Source organism: Psittacula echo, assembly GCF_963264785.1.
Source record: "Psittacula echo genome assembly, chromosome: 2".
Lineage (NCBI taxonomy): Eukaryota > Metazoa > Chordata > Aves > Psittaciformes > Psittacidae > Psittacula > Psittacula echo.
In genome coordinates, this window is record NC_137737.1 from 107,165,125 (window position 1) to 107,187,542 (window position 22,418).

General features: G+C 35.8%; 1 protein-coding gene across 7 annotated transcripts in view; it reads right to left on the reverse strand.

Moving 5' to 3' along the window:
• ANKRD12 (ankyrin repeat domain 12) overlaps positions 1–22,418 on the reverse strand; it is a 64,342-nt gene that overhangs the window by 30,095 nt on the left and 11,829 nt on the right. For 5 of the 7 annotated variants that reach the window (XR_013956204.1, XM_080610118.1, XM_080610119.1 and 2 more), the window contains exons 2-3: positions 14,499–14,636; positions 6,608–6,755 (exon numbers count right to left, since the gene is read on the reverse strand). Coding sequence is in view for 5 of the 7 variants with exons in the window: in XM_080610118.1 (XP_080466244.1) it covers positions 6,608–6,755; positions 14,499–14,585 (235 nt within the window). In the remaining 2 variants the exon portion in view is untranslated. Of the gene's footprint in view, positions 1–6,607; positions 6,756–12,179; positions 12,337–14,498; positions 14,639–22,418 lie in introns of those variants that run through there. The other 2 variants (XM_080610120.1, XM_080610121.1) reach the window with 2 other exon arrangements.

Genomic DNA, 22,418 nt, shown 5'->3' on the forward strand with positions numbered 1-22,418 from the left:
AGCTATATTCAGCTTGAGAAAATAATACATCTAAATAACTGAAATAAATGTTTTGATGATCTACCTTTTGCTTTTTTGCTGTACAGTGTAGTCTTTCAGGTGTTTTTATCTGCTGGTTTTTGGTTAGGGTTTTTCTTTTGTGTATGCGTGGGTTGGTTGTTTGGTTTTGCTGGTGGTGGTTTTTGTTCTTTTAATAATCTTGTTTTAAAAGCTTACTAAATAAATGAGCGCAGTTAAATCCCATCTCAGGTTTAGTGTTGTCAAACAACTTGAAGATCCTCCCCTACACCAACCAAACCATTTCAGTGGTGAGCAAATTATTCTTCTATTAGTCTTTATTGACACAGTGTTTGCAAGGCATTTCTAGAGCTTTCCAATTAAAGTACCAAATAAGAATACAACTGCTCTCACCAAGTTATACTTTAATTATGCACTTATGTGTCAAAAAAGACACAATTTTATTAAAATTTGTGTGACTTCATATGTGTTTTCAGTAAATCTGAACAGTTCAATACACAAAATTAACATGATCAAGAATAAACCTAAAATATGAAGTACGTCCTGTAAGAGGCTATTGCTTCTCCCTCTCAAGATCTCATGCATATGCTTTGGTTCTGAATGTGCAAGATAGAATAACACAAGACAAAAGGGGTGAAAGGAAGCAAAAGTAAGGGAGTAGGGCATATAGATTTTTTTTTATACACCAATAAATAAACAAGATAGTAAAAAACTACTTTTTTTTTAATCCAAGGAAAACAAGAATGCAAGTATCACAGTATCACAGTATGTTAGAGATTGGAAGGGACCTCAAGAGATCATCTAGTCCAATCCCCCTGCCAGAGCAGGAACACCTAGATAAGGTTACACAGGAATGATAAGGAAGCTACACAAACCCATGGAAAAATTCTTCTAAACTACTGGGAACCCCATTATGCTTGTTGCAGAGTATATTATACGATTTGTTTTCATTCATTCATTCCAGGAATACCATCACACAGTACACTATATTTAGCAGGAGAAATTGTTCCTGTTAAGAACATTCAGGAACTTTTGACTTCTTAGCAATTCTTTATCTTGAGGTAACAGAAAACTTTACACAGCTGTGTACTTGATGTTTATGCAACTTCTAGAGTAGTAACTTCCCTAATAGAGGAATGATATCTGTTTAAGAAATTAAGTTTAAGTAGAATTTAATTTATAAAATTGACAGTCAATTAGGTTTTTGTTTGTGGGTTTTGGTTTTCTTTTGGGGAGGGATTTTTTTTTTGGTTTGCATTTTGGTTTTTTTAAAGATTTTGAGCGGGGTTTTTTCAGTCTGTGGAATGGAAATTTCTTTTACATTCACTTTCTTGATATTTGGTTTTCTTCAGCAGCTGGACACGGAATATCAGAGAACTTCTTGTTACTAAAAATATAAAAATCAAAGCTCTTCAAGTGGCTTCATGTTCAATTATCTTTATTAAATAACCTTCATAATATGCAGCCAAATCTATCTAGGCAACATTCCTTTTAAGATTTTCCTTTTGCAATGTAAGGTTTACACCTAACACTTAATAAAAGGACTTAAAAATAGCCAAGTTATGTAAACTAGTGATGTAAGTGCATTTGAGCACTTATTTGCAGAGGAGCTTCATGAAAATTCACTCACACTCTAGTCCTAGATATTTCACTTTAGGACTAGAAACATCAGAATCACCAGCAATTATTTAAGAACCTATGCATGACAGATTACGTTCCAAGGCAACCAGTTATGTATGTTGGGGGGTGGAGGGTATTTGTTTAATTTGGATACATTACAAATTTACAGTCAAGCAATTTCTAAATGTTTTTTGAAAATAAATTATTAAATAATATGATGTGTAGTTCTCAAAACTGTTAACCCAAGCTAACAGAACACCACATTTAGTAAAACAACCACCTTAGTGAATAAAAGAAAGCAAAAAGACCAAATTCAAACTTCAGGTCTCATGATAGTCTGGTTTAATTATCTTCCGTCACAGTGCAAATTGTAAGGAATAACAGGATTAAGAAATAAGACCATGCAAAGCTAAAATATGCATTGCTTGAAATAAATGCTGCTAAGGAATTTATAGGACTGAGTGATACACAAGAAATTAATATGCTTATTACAACTGTAGAAGACAGGTCAAGATGATCAGTTCTGCAGCTGATGAAGGCAAGAGACAGAGTTGAGATCTGTGTGATTGCCATAATCTGACTGAAGTTACTTTAAAGAGAAACACAACATGACTGACTGCTGCTTCTGACCTTCAGTAAAAGAGAAAGATTAGAACGTGATGGAAGAGACCTCTCAGTATACTGTACGCTGTAGAGATATCAAGGTACTACTGTGATACCTAACTAATCAAGTTTACTGCGTATTTATTTAATCAAACCAATACACACACACACTCACACAAAACCACCTTCACTTTACTGCCTCTAGCTCAAACAATAAAAGCTTGTAATAGTTGAACAATAAGTCCAAATCCAGGAAGGAGTAACACAGTGTGAGTTTGTAAACAGTCCCTTTAACAGCCCCACTAACCTCTGTAACTATGGGAAGCACAAGTACAGAAATTGTGTTACTATGACATACACATGGAACATGAAGAGGACAGTTGTTTTCCTCTTCTATGCTAAAAGAAATATGACTGTGCCATGCGTGGTCTACTTTAAAGACAGAAATTGAAGGGGTCAGAAAACAAAACCGAGATGCTACTATAAACAGAAAATCTGGAGAACATAATTTCTATCAAAAGATGACAAATTAGCAGTCAGTATAACTTTTGTTGTTCTTCCTGAATAATCAACTTTGTAACAAGACTATGAGGAAAAAAAAGCCTATACTTATCCTCATAATTAAAATTTTTAATATAATTTTTCTGATCTGCAGTTATATTTATTATGCAAAAATTAAAATTTCTCTCTTCATACTAATAAGGTGGAGAAAAAGTTCCTTCGCAAAAGCAGCACTTTCCTGTTGTTCTTATTCTGATAAACACATTAGAGGTTATTTTAAAATAACTAATTAAATAAACTAACAGAATTTAAATAGTGCTATTTAAGTAGTCTAAATAAGTGATGGCTTTTCAATCAAATTCTTGTTTGGTATTAGGAGACTTCAAATCAGAGAATTTATTAAAAAAGGTGTGAAAAATACTTCTCCTTCCACCATTCATTGTATGAATCTTCACTAAAGCTTGCATGCAGAATCCTTTATGAGATTAACTTAAATAAGGGTTAAAGCTACACTGCCAAATTTGTAATATAAATAAATTTCACTTTTTATTAGCTTTTTCTGGTTGCTCTGATAAAAGAACGGGGAAGTCATAACTGAACCCTCAGTTTAGGAAGCTGTCCAAGCCAGGACAGTGCAACAGACAAACCCCTGCACAACAGAAGAAACTGAAAATACAATGCTATTGCTTAAAAAAAGGCATGTAGTGCCATTTCATTGTCCTGCTGGCCTCTCCAGAAGGCCACAGATCTTCTGTTACTCACATCTTTCAGCCCTATGCAGACACCTCAGCTACTGCATGCATCTCAGCTGGCACTGCATGACTCCATTCAGGCAACTGGACTCAACACTACTCAGTATGAAATTATTAAGAAAGTAACCTAAAGGCTAAATCTGAAAATTTAATACTAATTTATTGCAGCAGTTTCTTAGGCAAAAACACTGAATAAAATATAAATTTAGATAAACTGGAGGATTATAATTGTTCTGGACTCTTATAAGACACTACAAATGCCATTTGTTTTCAGTCTTGCCAAAACTGACTGGGTGTAAAATGTACTTTATGTATAGTTTTGTAGGAATCAGTTTTAATAAAATATTTCCCAATTAAGCTAATATTCAGCTGTCCATGTTCGCTATCACTTACAGTTTCTAGACAATACCTAAACAAAAAAAACACCCACCACAAAAAGAAGCAAGAGGTGTAACTGCAGGGGGCAATTTTTACAAAAATAAAGCAAGAATGACAAAATCTCAGTTTATGAATGAATACTCTGTAGACAGAACGAAGACAGCTCTAATGATGTAAAGCTCTAAAAACAATGTATTCCAATTCTTTGACTGATTCACCTGCTAAACAGGATGAAGCCCAGTCATCATGGGGTTTCTACAATCAGGTAGCAACCGTATCATAGTATTGTGGAGATTAACAATTTACTAAATGAAACTATTAAATGAAAATTTTAATGCTGCAGTTACTTTTTATGGCATTTCTTGACTGCTGTTCTCCCGGGGACGTTTTTAGTAGTCCCCTAAATCTTTAAGAGCATTTAAAAATCAAACTCAACAGTATTACCTGTCACAGAGCAGTAAGAACATTTTGCTATTCTGAACTCTGAAAAAAAAACCATACTGGGAGATTATCAAAAAAACCCCAAACTATTGGGAAGCGATAAAAAACATCCTGGAACTGTAATGGACAGTGGCACAAACGACGTAGTATCACGTACTTTTTCAGAATCCTTCCAGTTATGAATTGTATACACAACCTCTGACCACTTTACCTAGAATACCACTACAGATTTGCACAAAGTATCAGAAGAAAACTGAGATTATTATTTTATTTTTTTTTAACACTAGCACTAGTAGCTAAGAAACTTTTCACCACCTCCTCTTTTTCCTCTTTGACTCTGGTTACACTCTTATCTCCAAAGGCTTACATTCTTCCTTCTCAAATAACATTTGGCATTCTCTGTACATAGTAGTTAGCAGGGAACTCTGCTTTCAGAGCTAACATTTTAGTCCAGTGATGGCAAACCTTTTCACTGCATAACGCCAAGTCTGTGTCAGAAGCAGCACTTCAGTGATCACTGATGTCAGTCCTGATCTATGTCAGTGACAAACTTGGCACCAGCGTAAGTGGCTAATTCCCACTGGTCTAATCTACTTAGTGAGGAACATAACCAGCATTACAAAGAACTATTTTTTTCATCCTGGTAATGCTCCTTCCTCTATAAAGTTTCTGGAAAGCTTGTGTACCAAGTTCCTCATCTGTGAAAGGCGGTAATTGTTCTTACCTCCTTACCTCAGCAGTAAAGAAACGGACAACAAGCTATAATGCCTGCTACACAGTAGCTAAAAGCTATGTGCCTTCTATTGTTATATTAAGTACCTCTTGCACCTATTTGAACGGTTTATTTCATCTCCCTGCTACAACTTGTAACAAAAAGATTTTGTAGTGTGCCCATGGTCTTTTTGTGCATTCTAAGCTCCTAGAATAATATCTTGTTTGTGGCAACTGTGACAACAGAAGCTACAACAAAGGAAACACAAAGAAGAATGTTACCTTACAACGTGCTGCAACAATGAATTATTTAAAATTGATGGGTGTGGGAAGAGATGACGGAAGATTTTCAACACAGAAAACATTAGGTAAGTGCTAAATATTGCTTCTAAATATATTTATTTCCATTGTGAAAAACAGGTAGGGTTTAGTACCAAACAATAAATTTAATAAAGTGGATACTGGAAGCATATTTCTAATTTATACATGGTCTTTTAAGAATCAAGTAGTATCATGAATAGTGTTAAGACTCCAGAAGTCTGTAAAACCACTGAAAAGAGAGATCTAAAGCCGAAAGTCTTGTTTTGTAATGTGACTATTTCAAATTTTGATTTCTTGCCATATTCTCTTTACAGTAACAAAAATTTGTATGCAATATCCAGAAGCCAAATCTGCATTAAAGCAGTCCTGGCCAAAAATTAAATAAGTACTGAAGATATATAGTTATACTTTGCATTTAAATCTAAGCATATTCAGGGAATCACGTGTTTATGAAAATATTCAAATTTACAATGAGCACTGTGTAAGAAACCATAGCACTGAGCCTTTGAGAAATGTGAGAACATGCTTTCTGGTGGCCTTTTAGAGGGCACAGATCCTGCTTTGCCACCGACAGAACTATTAATGAATTAGGACACAGAAAACTAATTGCCTAGATTTCAGAGATACTCTTGGAATACACCCAGATCCCTCCATCTTGATTTGAAAAGAGACAAGAATAGTATTTTGAAGTCTTGAAATCAGTTCCAAAAGAATATGCTTAAGTTAGGAAGAACTACCAGCCTGTGCAGAAAAGGTATCTTGAACAGATCATAGGAGCTGAGACTGAAAAAAAAGTTCACTCTCCATGGATAGTTTAGTTAGTTTCATGATCTCAGCATCCTTTTCTATGGAGGACAGTACATCTACCAATCTTTCCAACTCTCCCTCCCCAAAAAGTGCTACAGAAGGCTGACAGCTGTCTCAAATCAAGACAATTAACATGTCTTTTACTTGTTTAAACAAATGGACCTCTACAGATGACAATGAAAAGAATCATTTATTACTAAAACAGAAGCAAAAGAATGAGGTTAGGAAACAACAGGAAAATGCAGATTACTATGCTGGCATGCTAGCTCTTGCTAATGATAGGATGAAAGCCTATCAGACTGAGATGCAACAATCAGAAGTAAGCAAGCAACTTTTATACTTAGTATCCTTTTCTATAGGGAAAAATAATCAATATAAAAACATAATATACAATTAATTAAATTAGGATGTATTTTAGCAACAAATAATTAGTTAAGGAAATAAAAAGGTTCTACCTGTGTCTGAATTGCGATCTTCATTTCTGGATGGACTAACAGTAAAAGGAAGTTTACGTTTCATGGAAGATTTTTCTTTCATCTCCTTCCTCACATCACTCCTATCCACTTTTGGAGTTTTGCTGTAGGATGCAATCTTGTCCTTGCTCTAATATAAATAAAAAGTATACTAAGTAATTTTTGCATAAAGCAGAATAGTTTTATAACGTATACAGACTGAAAAGACTGCTATGTGAGAATGTATGTGCATGTGTGTAAGTATGCATATAACAGTTTACTGAAAAACTTTTAAGGCAAACTTACTAAAAATAATAAATGGCATTCCTTTATTTTTAAAATAAGCACCTTCTGTGTTATTTCTACATCCAGATAAATCACTGTAGAACTGCTGTTCCCTATTAGAGCCTTGATTAATAAGCAAAGGAACAATACAAACTGGACAAGAATTTGCTAAATCTTAACGACCATTCCAATTTCCTTCCCTGACCATAACAAAATAATCCCATTAAAAGCCCATGCTGCAACCACTGTGAATAGTAACACAGCAACCCCACCCCCAAACCCCACTCTAACAACCCTCCCCTGCCTCCACCCCCACCCTGTAATCCATCTATACAGAACTCCCTTTCTATTTCAACAATTGTGTAGTTTTGGTCTTCTAAAGCAAAAATTTACTAAGAACTTGGAAAATCTATGAAGAAACTAAAAGCTATTTGTTATTCTTAGTTGCATAAACCTGGGATTTATGGCTTATAAAACATAATAAACAGATAAACAGATAAAAATCTGGATGGGCACAATATTTACTTATGTTTACTTTGATAATATAGGAGGTCAAAGTACGTAAAAGGTATCAGATTAGCAAGAAGACTGCTTGAAAGAACCCTCAGCAAACCCCACCATTTTAGCCTACCAACCAAGGTATAATGTAATGTAGAGACATAACATTTTCTGTTCATTACATGCTGCAGAAGAACATTATCCAGCCATGTCAGCTACCACAACTCCACAACTTTGTATCATTCTCAACGGATGATTGGATGAAACCATTAACAGATTCATATTCTAAAGGCTGCAGAATAGGAAGCCATGCTAGTTTGCAGTCAGTGAAAAACAAAAGGCTGCTCCTTGGTACTTTTGAAGGAAGAAGTTAAAAGATCTATTTGATTAGAGGAAAATCAGAAAAATAACTCCAAGTAAAGGTACTATTCCCGAGGGCACCTTTCATTTTTTAAAAAATAAACACACCAAAGAAGAACAGTTTGAGTACACCATCTGACCCTCTGAGTTTAAACTACTGCCAAAACAGTAGGCAGAAGTGATTACACAAAAAAACCTGCAAATAAACTCTACAATCTTCAGCCAACAAATGTTTGTACCAGGGTAATCACAAAGAAGAGATCAACCTATGTCAGGAGAATTCCTGAAATAAAAGGTTGATAGCCCCAGAGAAAACCTATCTTCACTCTGAATTTGGAAACCTGGGGGAAAAAAAAAAAAATTCCAATCCAAAACAAACCCACCAAACCTCAAAGCCAAAACTCTAAACCAAAACACACAATAAAACCCACATGCCAAAACCAACCCTTCTCCAAAACCCCAAAGGAACACACACCCCTCTTCCCTCCCAGCCCCCCTTCTTTTTCTTACATGCTAGAACAAGAAAATCTAAAAATCTAAATCTCCTTAAGACTCTCCTAGGCTCTTGAGAGATCCGTGCTGCTACTTTTGAAAGAAGCTATTCAATCAAACACAACTGACCATTTGCAAATCCATCTGTAAGTTGACAAAAGCGGATCTAAACTCCATTAAACCCATTCCAGTCTTTTCCACTACACATGCAAGTTTTCTACTTCAGCACAATCTCACCAAGAGCTTTCTCATCCCTTGTTCCAACAAACAATCCAATCACTTCTCATACGTATGTGTGTAAATTTCCCACAGTATTAAAACCTTATTGCTTTCTGTAGAATATTGTCTTATGTTAGGTACTATGCAATAGAAAGGATCAATTAAAAATAATTTGGTTTTCAACTTGCTCTATAGAAAAAAGGGCAAAATTTTGCTGTTGGTAATCCTTAAAAAGAATCACTCTTTTTGGTATTAATCAGTACAATATATTGGTAGGTGCTCAAGGAGACACAAGCTGCTTAAATGATTTCATAGTTTAAAATTTATTCTTAAATTGTATAGATGCATTATGTTAAATATGATGACCGATGAACTACTTTCTTCATAATCACCAAGTACTAATGTTGTGATGATCTGATTAGGAGGAGAGACAGTTCAAAATTAACACATTTGGATAAAAGATACATTGAAAGAACCAGCTATACACAGAAACCGAAAAAAAAATCTGAGTATTTTGTTCCTTAGCTAAATAAACATTTACCCATCACCACTGGCGGACCTTTCAACCCAAATGATGCAATGAACAGGGTGTTCGAAAAGTCTGTACAAGTCAATGCTACTTAGCGACAATGCTGAAACAGAGATGCAATTATACATGCAGACGCCATCACAACTGGGAGAGAGGGAGAAGCAAAGAGAGCTGGCAAAGGGAAAGCGAAAAAACTAGCAGATTTGAAAAACAGTCTAAATACAAAACAGAAGTGGAAAAGCCAGGATAAAACCAAGGTTCTATAAATGGATAACAAAATTAATGGTACAATCACAAGAATCCACATTAAAAGCCAGAAACTTCTTAACAGCTTCCTGGATTAAACTCCTAATAAAGGCAGGCAAAAGGAAGCAGCAAGCCCCACAGATTAGAATAGGCATTTTGAGTGAGCATTCACTGTTCCAGCTACTCCTGGTCACTGCAACAGCATGGACTTCTCTTTTTCATGGTCCAAAGATAGGTTCAAAATTCAGCATGAACAGTTCTATGTATTAATGTAATCCATGGAAGCAACCTAAAACAAATTTGACATCTTTTGTAAAACAACCTGTAACTTAGAGTATCTGTGGACTTTCTAAAGAGGTTCATTTTATTCAAATAAATAAACTATTGTTGCAAAGCATTACATACTCTCCATGCCCACTACAGTGAGAGAACATTTAATGGCTTTAGACTGCAACAAGAGACAAGCAAAGGTTATTTATCCTTCTACAAAGTATCTAACTATGCCAGTCAGCATAATTAAGTATCAGAATAAACTGCCCAGAGTTGAATTTCCATCAAGCAAGGCTTTAAAGAAAAGGTCTGGCAAACATCTGTCAAGAGCTGAGTACAGCTTATTCTACTCTGGGGCAAATGGATGAACTGGATCTGCATGTCTCAACATTTAATGCATGCCTCACTGGAGGATGTAGTAACAAGGAAGAATTTTCTCTGTCAACAAAACCATACTAGCGTGCTATGATGAGGAACACATTTTTAATCTGTTCAACAGAAACAGTCTCGGAAGGCTAACAAAGAGCAGCCTGGACAATTTCTGGATATCTCACTCCAGCTCTATTATCTGGTACTGTGACAATCAATGACAATACACAAAAGGAGACAACAGAGTGCCATATAATCTAGCAGATGTACTAAACCCTGGGAGAAGAAGCATTCTTTTTCTGCCTATCAAAGATAATTACATACTGAAGTGTGTCCTGTATGGTATTAAAAAGGCTTTAGGCACTATTGTTGGACTCTTTTAAGAACAGTCAATTCTTACAAACCCCAAATGTGTTTCTTCTTCAGACCACAGATCTATCATTTACTTTTTGAGGTGTGGCCACATAAGTTCTAAAGAATAAATTTAAATAAATTAAAATTTCATTATGTTCTTGTGTTTACAAAATATCTCATGCAAACACTAAATGGTCTATCTGCTGTACACACTCTCACAATTTATTTTATGCTCCCAAGATGAGCAACTGACATAAAAACGTATGTACCCTAAAGCATATATAATATAAACTCAGTGTATTAACAGAGATGTTATTCCTAATGAATTTTAAGCTCTCAGAAGACCTTAACACACAGCTGATCACATCACTATTTACTGGTTGCTAGAATGGTGTAATAAGCACTAACTTCCACTGGAAAAATATGAAAAATTAAGTACCATAACAACAGTAACTTTACTACATTCCCCAGTCAACAGCTAAGAGTGCCCAACCAGTAAGAGCTAAGCACTGCATCAACTATGACAGGAGAACCAAGTCCTGCAGGTGTTTCTTCTTTTATCTTAATATATTAACCATTGGAATAGGCTCACACCATGTATTTATGCCATTACAGTTTATATTTTGCTAACACGAATAAGGATTTTTTTTTAAGGGAGTGGTGTTAACATTACTGTTCATTTGTTAGATGCACTGTTTTGTATGAACATTATTTCACAGTAGGCCTCAGTACTTTCTTATATCAATTATGTTAACAAATCCATTTTTCCATAAGAAGTTCTAACGCTTCAAAGACTACTGGTTTTAAATTTATGGTGGCAAGTATTTATGTATAGAAAACAATCCTTATTTGCTTTACAGAAATTTCCACTACTTCCTAAAGACATTTCATTCAAAATTATCACCATTGATTTGGCCTGGTCAACCTTTACTTCAGAGTTTCATGTTTGTGTATGTAATACAGATTTGCCTTGACGACTTTCTGTTGTTCAAACTCAGATTTTACTCTACTGCCTGTTGAATTTTAACTGATTTTCTAGGCTGAAAACTACTACATTTTGGAAAGATTTTGTCCACTTTTACTAACAGAGGGGGAAAGACTGCAGATTATTCAAGGGCCAGCTAAACATTTCTGACAATTACCTGTTCATGGGTTAGAAAACAGATCATGGCACTACGTGATTATTTAGCATCTTAACTATATATTTAGTTTTTCCCAAAATATGACAAAAGCAACCAAACTATATTTATTATGCTAAAAAATAACAAATACAGGATTATTGACCGCAACACTTACATAATTCTGCAATTTTAGTTAGGATCTCACATTTTCAATACTACATTTTAATTTGTATCATACAATCCTCAAACCAAACCCTACAATACTCTAATCTCATATTATATACTGTGCCAAGGTGGATGGTGAACAAGACTGAACATATAACAGTGCAAGCAATTTATCAGCTTACTTTTTGGTATCAGTGTAATCAAACCACATTGTGATTCCATATCTATGACCTTGGTCAAACTGCCATCTTCCCCTAGATTTTAATTTTCTAAGTAATTCTGCTTTCACTGGCATCTTAAATACCAGGCAAGAAAGAATGTGACATTTGCCTGTATCTTTAATTCCTGTAGACTGGTCACCAGCCAATAACAATTTCTTTGTTAGAACAATCAGCTAAGGACAAACCTTCACTTCAAGAGAATGTTAATTTACTTCTTTTTAAATCAAATCAAAATTTGCCGTATTTCCTGCTGGTTAAATAAATGACGCTACGTTCAATCTTCTGTTCCCTGGAAATAAGTTATTCACATCTTCATATGAATTCAGATCTCCTTTTTAATGTTCTGGCAAAAGAGCTACACATCTCTCCTTCAGAAGATTACTTAACAGAGATTGCAGAATATAGGGGTTATGTGGCTCAGCAGATGTAACTGCTACTGTTATTACCAGAGAAGGAAGAGTTTATGGGGATCAGAGACAGGAGATTACTGGAGAGGAAGGCATCAAGACAACCAGCAAACATTGAACTGGGTGAAAGGGTCACTGATGAGGCAGTTCCTTTGGCAGCAGTTGCAGATTCAACGGCCAAACTAGCACCAATTTTCTACAAAGACAGTGTTCAACAAGAAGAGAGTCAGAGGTATAGAGTGGGAGAAGTAAAAGGGACCTCGCAAGCAAACTCTTTATTTTGATTTAAAAAGTTATAAATAAATCTCAAATTGCAGAACAATTTTATGTAAAATTCAAAGCCTTAAGAAGGAAGAAATTAATCTCCACTATGAAAATATGATAATCTATTTCTATAGGCTCAAACCAACAAACAAGCATATCCCAAGAATTTCAAGCCACATCTTTAGCAAAGAAACAAGGAAAAAGAACACTTAAAAATTGACACATTTCAGCAAATCCACTAGTTTTGCTTTGATGAAAGTGAACAAAAGATGAGAATTTATTTTAACCTCTGTTATAATTTTTTTACAAACACAAATAAAGCTTGAAAAAAAATGACATAAGTCAGTTTTCCTAGCATAAGAAGCTGTTGGTTATATCTTCAAGATTTCCTGTGTCAAAACTTTTTTTCAGAAATACCAAAATGTCAAGATGAGAGTTTATAAAGCCAGAACTTTTTATTTTTGTTAAATAAATAACCTAAAATCTTTACAAAATGTCACTAATTTGCAAGAGTATAAATAAAACCCCAGTATTTAATACCACCAAATCACTGCAATAGCCTTCCTATTCTTGCTGCTTGTAGGTCCCAGACATTCCCCCTTTTTTCCAGTATTAACACCTGAATTAACTTGACCATATCCCAAACAAGGATCAGAAAAAAACAAATAATGAAGAAACCCCAACATTCTTTCATCCTTCTACTGGTAAGCCAATTTCCTTTCCCCATTTTATTCTGTTATCTTCCTCTTCTTATCTAAGTAGTTCATCACAGCTAGCAGGAACCTTTGCCTCACTTTACTGGGACCAATAAAACAAACTAGGAAGAGATTAAAAAGTCTCAAGTTTTCGATTAACGTTTTCAGAAGACAAAGAGTTTTAAGTAGATGCTGAATCTTCCAATCTTGCCCTGCTTTTTAATCTCTTCCTGTCTTATATCCATTCATCAAATGGTTTTACAGAGAATACAGGCTTCAAGCAACTAGTAACATTATGTATGACCACACACACAATCACCCTTTCCAGAGAAGACAGTTTTAAAGACCATTTGGGAGATAAATGGATTCTCTCTCCTTAAGGCAACATACAAGTCATCATTTCATTTCTTTCCTTGTTTAGGTTAGATATAAGGAAGAAGTTCTTCACTGTGAGGGTGGTGAGGCACTGGAATGGGTTGCCCAAACAAGTTGTGAATGCTCCATTCCTGGCAGTGTTCAAGGCTAGGTTGGATGAAGTCTTGGGTGACATGGTGTAGTGTGTGGTATCCCTGCCTATGGCACAGGGGTTGGACCTAGATGATCTTAAGGTCTTTTCCAACCCTAACTATTCTATGATTCACAATGAAAAATATTGTTCTGTCTTCTGTTATTCATTATTACTACAGATAAACTTGTTGTCTATTGCACAAGTGTACTAGGCAGACAAAATGGAGAACTGGATTATTTGCAGCTTGGTTGGGCTATTCCAAATAATCCAGTTGGATTATTGGTTTGAAAATGATGGGATACTTCACTTCTATAAATAACAAACTACCTTTTCAGTATTACTGGACTTCCCATATTCCTTCATTCTCCAACACTCAAAAATGGATTGTACAATTTTAAAGTGGACTCCCTTGTACAGGAGTTACTCTTAACCCTTCTGCAGCATTTGGCTTTCAAGTTCTGGCAGAGGAAACTAGCCCATGTATTACAAAAGAACATAAGAAACTTGTTTGTTCATGGTCTGTGCTCTGTCACAGGCCTTCAGAAATGTTTCATGTGTTTGTTACAGACAGTAAGCCACCATAAAATTAAATATAATAGGAATCATTGTTCTTGTGACTGTATAAAGACTTTATATGATGTAAGATATGAAAACTATGCACTAACTTATATCAAATAAACCCAATACATCCAGCTTCTTTTTGAATTAAACTGCAAGTCACAATTAAAGGCATAAATTCTGTTCCCTAGTTCAGTGTACAGACACTTTTTTTCAGCACTCAAAATACCAGAATACAGATTTATTTCTTCCTATTACAGCAACAAAATTTGTGATAGAACACATGCTCTTCATTTCACTGAAATTAAATGGACATTAATGTAATTTTGTTACCTTTTTTGCAGTTGTTTTTTCCACCATGGTGCTGTCACTGTCAGAATTTTCAACTTGAGCTGTTTTTGAAGACCCAAATTTGGGCATCTTATAGCTGTTTAGCTAGCAGTATCTTGTATCAGTGGGTTCATTGTGTGTCTGAAAAATAAAGAAAGAACATTATTTAAATATATACACTGCAGTGCCATTTCAGGACAAGTGTTGTTACTGTAGATGGTAGCAGAGCTGAACAGTATCCTAAAAAGATGGGTAGCAGTGACACCTGACTTCAAGCATCCCATTCATCTGCAGCCCAAACCTTGGGGCGAAAACCCAAAAGGTCTGACATGGCTACTTCTGGGGACACAGTCATTAGAAAACCACTAAGTCAGTTGCTGAACTGCCTCAGCCCTCTAACTTACCTCTTTGGCAGACTGAACACTTTTGGGGATTTGATGGGCCATTTGTTCATTATCTCGCTTAATTTTATAGGTAGTAAGACTGGGAAGATGCACAAGATCATTTCTAGCAGCACTATAAAGAGCAATTAAGCTTTCTAGCCTGGGAAACTGAAATTCGTCTACCCAAAATATGGAAAGACAATTAAATCTTGGTGATTTACTGTACCTTGTGTTGGAACAAGAGATATGTCTTATAAGAAAAAAATCTAAAGGTTTGACCTGGAACTAGAAGCCTTAATTTTCACTGTCTAGTAAATTAATTATATAAGCCATTGCTATATATATATATGCATATATATAAATATATATGCATATGAAGCTCTAAGAGCTCTGTGATGTTTCATCTCCAAGCCAAGTGTCATTACAAATTCACATAATGGAAGAGGTCTGGCTTGCCTCTTCCACAGAACAAAGAATCACTCTTCTTGGAAGAAGAAAGGTCATGTAGAAAGAAAAACCACATTTGACTTCACTTTAAAGCTGGTGATGTTTTATGGGTCTTCTTGAGTTAATGTATTATGTTACAAATATTTATGTGATCACAGTCTTACTGAGTCTTGTAGTAATTTTATGTCTCACTGAGACATTTCAAGTGTGACATTTATATTGTTGCTTTACAGTTAAGATTTTTGGATCATCATGTAGCAAATTTGTTGGTGTTACAGGGCCACTGTTTTGGTTTGACATTGGTAACTGACAACAGAGGCTGATATTTTCTCTTTGGCAGATGACTCTGAGAAAACCGTTTTGCACACCAGACCTGACACATAAAATTTTCATATTTAAACACATTTCTACACCCCACCCACCCATTCAACCCCCACAAGACCTAAACTATGAGAAATTCCCTAACAGAATACTTAGCTAAGATTAATACTGTTACATACAGCAAAGTAATATCTCTCCTACTCCTCCAGAACAGAAAGGGAAGAATAAGAGAAGGAAAGTTTAAAATGTTCAGTCCTCAAGTCAGAAAATTAGGAAATGCTGCACTAAGGTCTGCTCTTTTCCTCCACTTCCCCTACACCTGAGGGTGGTGTGAATTGTTTTGGTGGTGTTTGTTTGGGGTTTTTTAACATTAACAACAAGCTTATAAAAAACAGGAAGAGCTTAATTAGAAACTGTCTGACATACCATAATCTGAATCTTGTCTCCACTATGATACAAGACACAATATTGTGAAATTCCTACTGTTCTGTTCTTACCCAAAACAAAAGAGACATTAATGTACTCCCTTCATCTATGTAGTGTCAGTAGGATTTTTGCAGCCCTACTGATATGGACAGTATTTGTTAATTTTTAAGGGACATCAAAGCACACGGTTAGTTGTCTTTTCTTTGTATATGCTTTATGTAACAGTTGCAGAAGGGAAAAAAAGGTTATTGGTGCAATGAAGAGTATTCTAGAATGAGTTTTCTGTAGTTTACAAAAAAAATTCTTAATCCTAAAAGAAGCAACGAGTTAGTATCTTCACAAACACTTTTGGATGATACTGTGCTGATTATGCCATACGTAAGAGTATTACTACAGCTGCAAATATCTCCATTTTCGTATGCTTAAAAAGAAGACACAGTCATAAATCCAGTTCTCCTCAGCCTCTCAAATCCTCTTTAAGTTTCACTTGCCACAATTCCCGTTGTACACATCATCATGTTTACGATTACTTTAAAACAGATTTAAATGTGAAAGTTATCTTCATTATTTTAATTAAAGGATTTCTGATTGCATATGCTGTTTTCTTTCCTTGCTTTTTTTATGCTACTTGACTCCCTTGAACTACCTTCATTCCTGCTTCGCTTTTTTTCCTTTCCTGATGCGATACACTGTTCTCTATACCCTTCTGGTAGTGACAGTAAGAAGCCCAACTTCATGAGCTTAGTAAAATTCATCAGCTTAGGCTTGGCTCCATTCCCCTTATTTGCCTCAGCAGCAGGGACTAAACCATATTAGCTGAACAAAAGCTCCTCCGTAATAAAAGGCCCAGCCTCCCTGAGCATGTCCTTTCAAGTCTTAGTAAACAGAAATAGTTTATTTTAAAAAATGGTAGACTGAAAAAAACCCCAAAATAAATCAAGCTTCAAGGCACTGTAGAGGGGCAAGAGCATGATGAGAGCATTTTCAAAATAAATTAATAAATTTAAACTAAAGATATTTTTAAATAATACAGTTAGCACAAATACTATACAAATACAAAGCAAATGAATGAAAATGCCCAGAGAAGCTGTGGCTGCCCCATCCCTGGCAGTGTTCAAGGCCAGGTTGGACGGGGCTTTGGACAACCTGATCTAGTGGAAGGTGTCCCTGCCCCTACCTGGGGAGCTGGAATAGATCATGTTCCAACTATAAGCATTCCATGATTCCATGAAAAGAGAAATCAGAGCATGTTTCCATTTTCTTCACCACGTGATCAAAAGTAAATGTGAATTCGTTCAATTCTTGACCCCAAGCTAATTATGTTTTGAAGAGAAAACTGCTTTGGAAGTTCACTATAACTGAGTATCACATACTGGATTATTGAAGAAGAACCATCACAATTATCACATTGACACATGGCAGTATTTTCATTAAGTATTTTATACACCAGGTTAGTATTTCACAATCCATTTGTGAAACACTTTTCAGATATAAACGCTACAAATATTGAGGGGAAAAAAATAAAATTCTTTTCATAAAGTGTAGCTCTTTTATAAGAACTATGGTCCAGAAATGTAAGCAAATTATTCAACCCATGATCACATAGTACATCTTACAATCAAATTCTGAACTGAAGAAGTGATTTTACTGTCATTTTATTTCCATTTGCCTGCAATGCAGTGCCATTTCAATTCATGTTCTGAACAGTCAACAAACATTTGCATTCAGAGTGAAAATGTAGAACATTAGCAGGTTCTTCCAGGGAAGCCTCGATCTGTCTGCTTTGAGTTTCCTTCAGGGCTGTTTCTTAATGCAATCACTGGTTTATTAGGCAGCCTTGGTGGCATATTTCAAATCACCAGAACCCTAAACTGAGTGTTAAACTCTTTACATTCAAATTATTCTCCTCTGTCACAACAAGCAGCACCATCACTCTTCCTCTAACAGGCACAGCTGTGCTTTTTCTCTCACACACTGATCTATTTCATGCTTTTCAATAAAACACAGAATCTGCTTTCTACTAAAGAAACTTCTCTGCACGTAACAAAACGGATAATCAGATTTTATGCTTGCATGTCTTTATGCTTGAACATATTTCCTGCACATTCATTATCAGTTATCAATGTCCCATTACTTGAAATACTGTTAAACTTCTTTTCTCAATCATTTTTCACCTAAAGAAAAAAAACCCAAAAAGAATCTATTTCCCCCTTAGAGTAACAAATAGAAGCATTTTGACAGATTTACAGCCAGTGATACAAAAAACCAGGATTATTTCATTAAAAAACCCTCACCCAAAAAAACCCCCTATCAACCACCAGAACTTCAAACACAGGTAGCTACGGAAAATTAGGCATATAATAAATCTCTAATACCAACAGATTACTGTATTAACTTCTTAACTTGTAAAAGCTTACATCTAGTACTAATGAAACAGTACGCCTTCACCTATGTGAAAAAACAGAATTCATGCCATACTCTAAGAACAAAAAAACCCCTCTCTTCCAGTACGAATTTACTCCAGATTGGGAAACAGTGAATTGACTGTACAAAATTTCTGCTATAAATATTTGACAGGAGTATTTCAGAATGTTTTGCTAAAATTCAACTTATGAAAATGACAGCTAAGGCTACATTTACATTAGCAAGGAATACACAATTATCAAGAGCAGATCTGTGACTGGAACAGCTGGTAACAAAAAGTTAGAATTTACACTATCACATTTAGCAGTTTTACCCTAGACTAGTTCTACTGCAGTCTCATGTACTAAGCACACATTAAGGGTTGGAGCACATTCAGCACATTGCTGAACACATCTCTCAGCTTAAACCAGGAGGAATCAAGCTCTGATGCCACTCTATAGCAAGCTAAACCACAGTGAGCAGAGCTAAGGATAGTAATTTTAACTGTGTATACCTGATTCAAATTAAGACACTGACCTGATTTCCTCCTAGCGATCTCCCCCCTCCCATTCCCAAGACTTTGTCTCTTCCAAGATTATTTAGAAATGACTAGTATGATCTACATCTCAAAGCTATTAAGACTCTATTATGGAAAGGAAAATAAAAGTTGGTGGATGAGTGTAATAGAGAGATGTCTAAGAACAGCTGAACTGAGAGAAAGGCAGGCAAAAGCCAACATTACATATTCTGTTCAGAGAAAGCCAGCTGGCCAACCCTTATGTACATACTGGCTAATTAAGAAGTACGTAGGTAGCTCCCGCCCAGCCATACCAAATGTTATCTACATTCTGGTGGGAGTGTTAAAAACAGCTAAGGTTAATGCACTGGGTATATTACAAAAGACTGAAATCCACAGAAAATTGGGGTTTTTACATATGGTAAGGAGCAGAGTTTAAGCAGAAAGATACTAGCAAAAAGATGTTCATTTCACTAAGTTTAACAGTCTTTGGGTTCTTTTTTTCTTCATATCAGGAAAGTGCAAACTACTTCAGTATTTTATTTCACAATAAAAGCACCCTTCATCAAACAACTTAGAGAGTGATTTCTTCCCAAAAGAGCTTTGTTAACAAACTCCAGTGTTACTATTACTAAATGAAATGTGATGGGAGATGTAGCAGCATTGTCTATTTTTTTCTTCTTACAGAACTCAGTGCTTCTATACACACAGTTATTTAACCATAACATGCTGCTATACAATGAACCAGCTGCCACTCAGACTGCAATGCATGTGTTATCAGATCAGCATCTACCTTTTCACCCGCGGTGTCCAGTAAGAAAAAAATGGCTCAAGATGGAACAAAAGATTATTTGGGATCTTTTGGTTAGAGGCTGGGGACACGCTAAGACACCCAAGACCTGGAATTTGGGACTGTGGGGAAAGACTTTATTCAAGTACAACATACACTGGCTTGGGAAATTAAACACCACACGTATGAAAAGAGCATCTCTATTTTTACCTGGTATTTCCCTCACAGAAGTATGCCTGTGAGGAGTAAAACTTCAGATTACTAAATGAGAGAATGTGACTGTGATGAGGAAGCTGCAGAGAAACTTGAGAGGACAAGTCAGAAAGGATTATGCTTGGGAAGAAAGCACAGTAGACTCTGTGATCAACAACCAAGATTTTTTTCCCCCCTTAGAACATAGAACACAAACCAAAATTATTCAGTCTTGCCATTCCTGTGGCCCTGTAAAACACCACAAGCGTTCCATCTCCTTTTAGCTTTAATGGAGGATGACAACTTACTACTGTGGTCAGTTTTCCATTACCTCCTTGGACAGACATACTTGTAGAAATGAAATCTTAAACACAGCTGATGACTCATGAGAATGTCAAAATGATGGTAAAGAACAGGACATTGCCCAGGATATGCACTTCAAAATCTCATTAGACCATTATACAAAATACTGGTTTGAAATTTCAAAATTTCAGAGTGACTGTAGCCACAAAAATTGTAGTCTTTCTAATAAGGTCTTAATTGCAGAGAACTATATAAACACAGCTATTCTATAATCATTGCAGCAGTTTATTTGATCTTTACAATAAAAGAGCTATTAAAGGCTTCATTTGAACAAAACCAGTTTCAGATATCGTGCAGAGCCCTACAAAAACAGTGTTACATGGATCTCCCAAAAAAGACTTCCTCCCAGTCATTTAGCAATCAAGGGTGCTTCAGGGTGCTAAAGTCAAAGTTGAGCAGGTATAAGACCTATATAGTAAATCACTTTTTCCAAAAGCTGAAAATACATTAGACATGTGCAGCTATAATGGACTCAACATTCACTGCAGTACATCCCTACTGGCAAGTCCACCTTCTGTTGCACCCTAGAAGCACATTATCCTTTACAAGCTTAAAGAAAAACGCATTTTGAATAAGAAAAGATGAAACAGTGGCTCATTGTGTATGTTATACTATCTAAGACTAAATTTTTACCATCATCCCTTCCTGTGGGAGGTGGCATGCACTAAAAGACCATCAACTACAATGAACCTAACAAATTATCAGGTACTTTTTGCCCTGCACTCCATGGTGTCTCACTGCACTTGCTATTCAGTTCTCTAGCAGTAACTAGCACGAATTACTAAACACTGCTGGCTTTAGGTAGCACATCAATTTAGTATGCTGGAGAGAACAGTGCATTAATGGTACATGCAGTGGCTTATGCAAATGAAAGGTGACAAGAACATTTTTTTATTTGGAAAATATTCACAAGCTCTTTTCACACATGACTACGACAGTGCAGGCCATGTAGATTCCAGTGTCACAGTTATGATGAAAGAACTAAGCTCCAACAGAGTCTCAAACTAATGGTGCCTAAGGCAACAGTCTGTTGTGGTACTAAGTGCAAATGCAGTACCCAGGGTGGACATGAGTCACAAATTTGGCAGATTTTACAGCAGCATCTGATGGTAAAATATGACAAAACAGGAATTCTTTTTTATTAGTGTTTTCCTTTAAGATTTGCACAATACTTGAGATGAGTTAGTGGCTAGAACATGGAATGCTGAGATCAGTTCTACTCCTTTCTCTGCTATACCTATTGTGCAACCTCAGAAAAAGTGCCTTACCCCTCCCCCTACAACAATTCTCCCTACTAGATTTTGGATGATACATTAAAAAAAAAATCCAAGAGAACAGAACACCAACCTCACAAACACACTTTTCAGAAATATATGCCATGACATAATTTGGATATGTGTATTCTGGAGACTCCACAGATCCTAGCTAGAACATGAAATGGTCTACTAGACTTGCTGCCCTGTCAAAGCACTTCTGATTTTGATATGAAATGTTTAGATAGTTGAGATCCAAACATCTAAGAATTGCACAAATCTTTCTATAATAAGAAAACCAGAATATTTTAACCCCATTTTATAAGGGTCCTTGAACAGTGAAGCAGGAATAAGCAGTGACTGCTCATAATCTCCAGAACAGCTTTTAATATACTCTGAAGTACCTACTCATTGCATGCCAGACTCCACTACGCAGCACTAGGACAAAGTCCCTGAAAAACCGCCGATACTCAGGCAGCAAGAAAGATTTTCCAGTACTTCAGCTGGAACTCACCACTACTTGCTACCAAAATAAAGAACATATCTCATAGTCTAGGAATTTCTACTCGGAAGAGCAAAAAATGAGAGGACGTACAACTCTTTCCTATGTAGAAAACAAACAAGACTCTATAGGGGTTTTGCACTTGCCTATATAGGATCTCAGGCTCCGACCCAGAACACTTTCAAATCCCTATTTTAAGAGCCAAAGTTTACCTGTGCTTGGTTTCAAGTGTCAAGTTCCACTGATTTCACAATACTGTTCAATTTCCATCCTAATCATAGCACCTAAACTTGTCTACCTCTTTCTAACAAATATGCTCTAGTAAA